The 7539-nt window shown below is 38.2% G+C and overlaps 1 protein-coding gene across 2 annotated transcripts in view; it reads right to left on the reverse strand.

Moving 5' to 3' along the window:
* Window positions 1-1280: 1280 nt before the first annotated feature.
* sez6b (seizure related 6 homolog b) overlaps window positions 1281-7539 on the reverse strand; it is a 281236-nt gene continuing 274977 nt past the window's right edge. The window contains exons 13-18 of one of the 2 annotated variants that reach the window (XM_017694856.2): window positions 6799-6993; window positions 5997-6032; window positions 5759-5867; window positions 5549-5648; window positions 4771-4779; window positions 1281-2136 (exon numbers count right to left, since the gene is read on the reverse strand). In XM_017694856.2, the coding sequence (XP_017550345.1) occupies window positions 2107-2136; window positions 4771-4779; window positions 5549-5648; window positions 5759-5867; window positions 5997-6032; window positions 6799-6993 (479 nt within the window). In that variant the 3' untranslated portion in view covers window positions 1281-2106. Of the gene's footprint in view, window positions 2137-4770; window positions 4780-5548; window positions 5649-5758; window positions 5868-5996; window positions 6036-6798; window positions 6994-7539 lie in introns of both variants that reach the window. The other variant, XM_017694855.2, reaches the window with a different exon arrangement.

A 7539-nucleotide genomic window follows, 5' to 3' on the forward strand; every position in this document is an offset into this window, starting at 1 on the left:
GCTTGGAACCAAACTCAGAACGGAGAGCTTTTAGCTCGGTTAGCACCTCAGCTACACTCGCCATGCTGTTAGCCTCGGTATCCCTAGCCGACGGTGTTGTTTTCGCAAGTCGCGAGCTTGTCTTGCGTGCTTTAGTGAAAAAGTCGCATTCCCTGACTGACAAAGGGTTTGACATAATCAAAGCCGAGTTGTGGGTCAACTTTGTAAATGTTTGGGGTAGTTTTTGTGCGAAATTGAGAGGAGTCCCTACACTATGCAGCCATCCTCACCAGGATCATGTGAGTCCCCACCATGCATTGTTTTTTAAATTCAGTTTGCTTACATTGCCATCATTGCTACACTTCCCAAAACGGTCTTTTCAGTGAAGCAGTACAACATCCCTTGATCATTTTCCTTTACCTTTTGAACAATTTAAGTGACCAGTCACTATTTTGTTGCAGTGTGCATTTAGGTCTTGTAGCAAAATCTGCACTGAGCTCTTGTTACATGCAGTGCAGCAGAATCAGTACTTGGTGAAAAATGTTTCTCTCAGTAGTATTTTGCATAACAGCTCATTGATCTTCCAAACTATATCTTCCAAACCAAATGACAATTTAAATGCAAAACAACTCATTTTGCCATCTTAATTTATTGAGTATTATGAGTATTATGTGTGTTATTTCCTTTGTTTTTAAAATGTGCCAAAGCAACTGAACTTTTTATCTTGTCTTTATAGCAAACCACACAGAATTAAGATAGTGTCATCCACAGGCTCTGGTTCTAGACCAGTGATGATAGAACAACATGACTGTTAAAAGAACAGTTGTCCAAAAAATCTAACAATTTTCTCTTTAGTAAACATGTGCACTGAATTCAAATGCATACAAAATAGCCGCTTCAATAACGTATGCCTGTATGCAAAAAATTGGAAATAAATTAAAATAGTAAATTAATAATTTACTGGAATAAATAGTAAATGTTCACTAAACTTACTAACCTTTTATAGTAGTTGTGTTAATGTAATATATTTTGTAGAAACACTGTACAGTTTGGTTTCTTTATGAATGTTTCTGCACTTATGAACTAGTTAGTAATTATTACACCAAGTATGTGTTACACCAAACATCCTGACTACTGAAAATGGTAGTTCTTCATTAATTATTCCTCACTATAATAAACAACTGTGTTGATTAAAATGCAATAATTCAGAAATTGGTCTTGAACTAGTAGTTAATGCTCTTAAGTGGTGGGAACCGAGTGTTAACGGTTTCATTCATGTAGAAATAATGCACACGTTTGAATACAGTGAATTCAGTGCTTTACTTTTCTGTTTCCTGCAAACTGATACACCCCAACATACACTTCTGTAGATAATTCAACTGTTTTTTACAGGATATCTGGTTGGATATGGATGTCTGTGGATATGTCCCATACCTCTGTCCAAAAGCAACAAGCATTTCCTCCCACTGACATTCAAAAACATGGAAAACAGAGCAAAGGAAATTATAAAACATGCATATGTTTATTTGCCAAAAGTGTGCATGTTAGACATACAGTAAATCAATTTGATGATTTTCTTTTCCAAAATAATATTTCCGCATCATGATCAGATTTCGACGGACCTATTTTCATTTTTATAAATGAAAAAACATTTTCTCCTGTTCTACATGTTTCATCACAGCCTCTCTGTAGTTGTGAAGCAACAAGACTGGAACATTTAAATAAATAATAATAATAACAACCAAATAAATAAAAAAACCTTATATAGCGAGACATCAACTGACTGGATGAGAGTGTCTTTCGATTTCCAGTTGTTTTATTTCATTCTGTAGGCTCCATCACTGGATAAAAACTGTACAAGCACTGCTGCTAGGCCACTGCTATTTAATCTCTACAAAAATAAGATCATGTTCTCCACACTCTTTGCAGTGCTTGTGGAAGTTCTCTGATGATCGGGATATTTACAGCAGAGCAGGAAAAAACAGTATGAGGACGATGAGGTCAAGATGAAGATTGAAGGAGATCAGAGAAGATCAGAGGAGGTCACAGAAGAGAGGAGAGGTGCTGGGGAACTTCCACAAGGCAAAGAAGGGCTTGGGGCCCTCAGAGTGGATTTCAGCAGTGTGGCTAAATGGAGACTTCATACTCTCTTGTGTCCTGTAGATCATAAACATACAAACATTTAGAAAAGGCCTAAAAGTAGAGCAGTGTAAATTAATTGCATTCATTGTGATCTAAATAAAAAAGTAACTTGAGCTGTGGTGCACATTAACTACATTTACATGCACATCAGATATTAGTTAGTTGTAAGTTGGATTGCTAGTCTAATGTGATCATGTGAACAGCACAGTTCAGTCACAGGCTCTGACTGAGGTCTGACTGAGGTCTTAGTAGACCAGTGCTTGGTCTACACTGATATTAGCTGGACTGTTTGAGAATTGGATGCTCCACTGACTCGCATGGGGCTGCAAACCCTTTGATATATTTGACAGATGAGTAACAAGACTGTGTAAGTTTATTCAATGTAAACACTGATGACGGGAACTGATTCACGTGTAAAAAAAAGGGAACACTGGTATTTACAAATGTGATATTGTATACACGAAAACTATCCTGATTATCTTCTTTTTCTTGCCGCTGTCTAGACTCAGCTATCCATAAAACTGCTTTGGGAACATGTTCTGCTATTAAAAGGTCAATATCATGGAGAACAAATTTTCATAATTTTTTACTTTACTTTGGAATATAAAGTTTGTTAAAACCTTAGAGCATATCATTCCCTTTTTATTCCATTGCCAATGCATTTATATATGTCCACTTATAGAGGTTACAACAGTTTAGCTCCACCCATTCACGCTGAAGTTATAAGGAGTGTTCTACGTCAGACTGCTTTTTTGAATCAGGCAATCAGAACAGAGATCATTTACATATAACAGTCTTCATATATCAGTGAGAAAACAGTGAACAGTACAAAGGATAAAGAGAAGTTGGAAAATAATGATGTAATTGTTGGGGCAGTCGTGGGCTGGAGGTTAGGGATCTGGCCCTGTGACCGGAAGGTTGCCGGTTCAATCCCCAGCGCCGACAGTCCATGACTGAGGTGTCCTTGAGCAAGACACCTAACCCCCAATTGCTCCCCGGGCGCCGTGGATAGGGCTGCCCACCGCTCCGGGCAAGTGTGCTCACTGCCCCCTAGTGTGTGTGTGGTGTTTCACTTGCATGGATGGGTTAAATGCGGAGATGGAATTTCCCCGGTTGTGGGATCAAAACAGTATAACTTAAAAATGAATCATGACTGGTTGCCCATCATTCTTTTTAGAAAAGGAAGGAAATTCATGTGTAAACTAAAGGCTGATTTGTGTTTCTGTTCATGGACACCTGTGGCTTGCAGGTTAAAACATATCGTTTGCGCGCACGCCTCCAAAATCTGAGAGATGCCCAAACAATACTCGACCTGAACCGGCAATAGCACAAAAATGAATGGAGGTGCAGCATCACCAACATTTATACAACCTATTTTCAACAACAGTGAACAGAGTACTAATTCTTAGAGAGAGAGAGAGAGAGAAAGAGAGAGAGAGAGAGAGAGAGAGAGAGAGAGAGAGAGTAAAAACACAAGAATTTTCTTTTTCAGTACATTCTGATTTGGATGCTGCCTATACTCAAGCATATTAACAGACTCCTATGTGAACTTCTGTGCACAATGCCTTCAAATGTTCACAGACAGACAGATGCAGATGTACAATTCAGCCGTTACATGTATCATATTTGAAAAAGACAGTCTAAGCTAGCATAAATGTAAACTGGACTACAAATGGACTAGTTTAGAAATCATGTAATTGCCTTTGCTTAGTGTAGTTTCTAAGTCCAGCTAAGTACTTGGCTGGGTTATTGTGTGCATGTAAATGTAATTAATGGTGAAGAAATCAAGCAAAGCATTAATCAAAGCCAGTACAATATATAAATACAAACTGAAGAAAGAGAGAAATAGATGGGAAAACAAAGAGACACCCATCACACCAATGGTTCCAACCTGCTTTGCTCCAAATGGCGCAATTCCATTGATCAACTCTCCTTACAGGCTTTGTCATTACAACAGTATCCTATAGGGAAGAACCGCTGGTGTCTGGGGACAATGATCGGTCTCTGTTCAGACATGAAACCGTCAAAAGAAAGGCAATGAAAATCCAACTGAAGCTGATGTCACAAATAAAAAGCACATAAAAGAGAAAGAATGTAGTTTGGACAATGTTAAAACTTTCTTGGGGAGGAAAAACCCAACAAGAACAGGTATGATGCAAAATCACTAGACTTCACCAATTTCTAACTGAGGTACATGTATCAAGTACATGCTGAGGGCCTCATCCTACAGGGAACAGACACTTCAGATTTTGTTTGTCCTGAAGTGCTAAAGACTCCCAGCTCCAATTGAGTGGAGGGCAGCTCAGATATAAAAATAGTAAACACATGAGGGAGCTTATCTCCAAAGGCAACTATTCTATTCACACCTGACAGAGGTGCTGATGAGTCCATGTTTGCTTCAGATCTACTCACTGACCCACTTAATGTGAACACATACACAGCCGCTGACAGTTCAGCGTCCTGGATGAGGGATGAACCTACTTCTGTCTGCAGCGCTACACTGGAGCGCTCCAGCCACAGGGAGATGTGTCAGAAGACGAATGGCACAAACAGCAGGTGTGAATTAACTCCACTCTGACACACAGGCACAGACAAGCAGCCTCGAACACAAGCTAATGTTACTGATACAGAGCCGTCAGACATACTCACCTCATTGTTCTTCAGGGATGCAAAGTGAAAGAGAGGAAAAAAGAGAAATTTGAGGCAGCAGGTTGAGGCGTAAGAAGAGAACCTTTAATTCTGATATGCATCTTCAGACTATAAAGCAACTCTGAGCAAACATAAGGAAAAAGAGTTTTGAGGTTTTCCATTTTTAATAAATCATGTGAAAATCAGGTCAAGTATCCATGTTTTTACTATTTAAAGTCAGTTCTGAAATTAAAATGGATCTTTTTTACCTCGTTGTCTTTTGTCTTATTAAGTGCAATTTATCAAGGCAAAAAAATAAATAAAAACGGCCATTATTGATCATTTTCAACAAGCTGATAAAGCTTTACACAGAACAATGCCCTTCTCATAGGCAAGTACACAAGAGGAATGCACTCTAGATGAATGGACTCTGGTTATTACAAGCATGAGGTTTAGCATGGTTTCTTGCCACCCTCACGATGAGATAATGAAGGCGTGGCATTCTCTACTGCATTTCAACTCCAGAACGTCACTTCACAGCTAATTAGATGTGGTAAATGAGCCAGCAATATGGTAACACAGATGGTGTTTTAGGAGCATAATTTCACTCCAGATGTGCACTCAAAGTAGTGGAAACCTGAGCACAACTTGTTCACGGCACATAAGCAAACAAGGAGGAAGATCATTATCAGTGTTTTCCCTTCTTAGCTGTGACCTGAAGAAACTTTAATGCTCTTCAGCATGATTGCCAACATGAGGGACCGGAAAATGACCCTGTTGACCTGATGTGCGTACTTACTGCAGTCTCATAGATGGGGTTTTCAAAGGCTGACTCCCCTCTGATCTGATCGTACTGTGGTGATGCTGACATGGGCAATCGCAGAGACTTTCCCTGAACCCTAAAAAAGGAGCAACAGCAAAGGCTGCATCTGTCACTCATTTGCATGAAGATGGAAGTCATCACAACAGCTCTGCTGGCAGCTTTTGACAGCCTGTTAAACAAGCTTACCTTGAAAAGTAGAAGTATATTGACATGACGATTAACATGATTATAGCCACAGGAATAAAGATGGCAATGGCCATATTGACTCCCTCCATGCTGAAATCTGTCCTGGCAACTGGGCAGAAACGAAGGCATTGGTAAGCATCAGTTTACATTGCATTGTGCATAGTCATGACAGGCGATCTAGGCCTGTAATTTATCATAATCTTACTTATTTTAGACAAGTGAAAGTGGGAGTTCTTACCATCAAGTCTGCGTTCATTTACATACTCCAGGGCTGCTGCTGATGAGACAAAGATAGAAAAATAAGACAAATGGATTAGATTAACCCAATTTTCAGTATATTGTTTCACAACTATTATGAATTATGTACTAATATGAAACTAATATAATTTAATAAATTTAATATTTATTACTGAATTTAAAAATTCTCAGTGTTGCAAGAAAATCTTGCATCTCTAAATGAAAACTTCAAAGGAGATAGAAAAACTAATATAGTAAGATTGAATTTCCAGTAAATGCTGTTTCTTTCCTTTAATCCACTTATCATTAAATGTTGCTGTTTTCAAATGATGTACATATTAAAAACTAAGAAAGAATTGAGATGATGTGTAGTTATGAGACCTGTCAAAGGTTCCTTAGAGGTTTAGGGGTTAATAATATTGATAATAATAATAAAGTACTAAATAAGGCTGTCATTACTAGTTGATTAAAAGTCATTATTTGATTGATAATAATAATTCTACCTCCTCAAAGAACTGACAATAACTGATCTTAGAGTAAAAAAGGCTGATGGGCACACATACAAATGCATTATTTGCCTCTAAGTGTATATATTTTTAATGTATTTTTTAAAAATATGTAATTTTTATGGCCTTTCTAGATTATCTTTTTCCAACAAAATATATTAATGATTTAAAAACTGAATTGGTGGATTGCTTGATAACTAATAAAATCAACAGTGACAGCCCTATCACTAACATGTTACTCATCAGTTACTGAAAGCATACAGCTGGGGTAAGAGGGGTTGTAAAGATGGAATCTACCTTTGCAGATTGGAGGGGGGTGGCTCCATTTGGAAGGGTGGCTGGGAACGCAGCGGATGGTGGCCTCTCCAAACAGCTTGTAGCCACTTAGACAAGAAAACCGCAGCGTCTCTCCAGCCTGATAGAACTGCTTCTCTGAGACCTGAACACCAAACGCTGGGGTGCCAGGATTCCTACATGGTTCATATGTATCAGCTGGAGAGAAGAGAGAACACACGTGCACACCCAGGTCATAGATACGTTCCAGAAGTAACCTATACATCAATTGGTCGATAACGCCAACTGATATTGACAACCTGCCGTTATAACACAGATAATCATTGACTTTCCTTTGTTTGATTAAAATTTCTGATCACCTGACATAACCTTAAAGGAATCAGTCACCTCTTTTGTTTTAGCCCCGTATCAGCCACCAAATTGTCATATACATTAGGCCCTCATTTATATCAACAAGACTGCAACAACAAAAACTTTGAAAAAACAAAACGAAAAAAGATTATGAAATAAAATAAAATGAAGAATAAATATTCTTTAGCAATTATGCAGTTTTTTTAGGTTTCTATTCAAGTTGAAGCAATTGCTTTGATCTACTGATCAGAGGCTTTTTCACAAATTTATGCCACCTAATAGTAGAAATCTTGAATTGCATGTTACAATTCAATTGTTACATGTACACACACACACACTCTCGCTGTTATCTCCATTTTTGTCGATTTTTACTTTTTGACAGTTTGAAAATGC

This window comes from Pygocentrus nattereri, chromosome 17 (genome assembly GCF_015220715.1).
Source record: "Pygocentrus nattereri isolate fPygNat1 chromosome 17, fPygNat1.pri, whole genome shotgun sequence".
Classification (NCBI taxonomy): domain Eukaryota; kingdom Metazoa; phylum Chordata; class Actinopteri; order Characiformes; family Serrasalmidae; genus Pygocentrus; species Pygocentrus nattereri.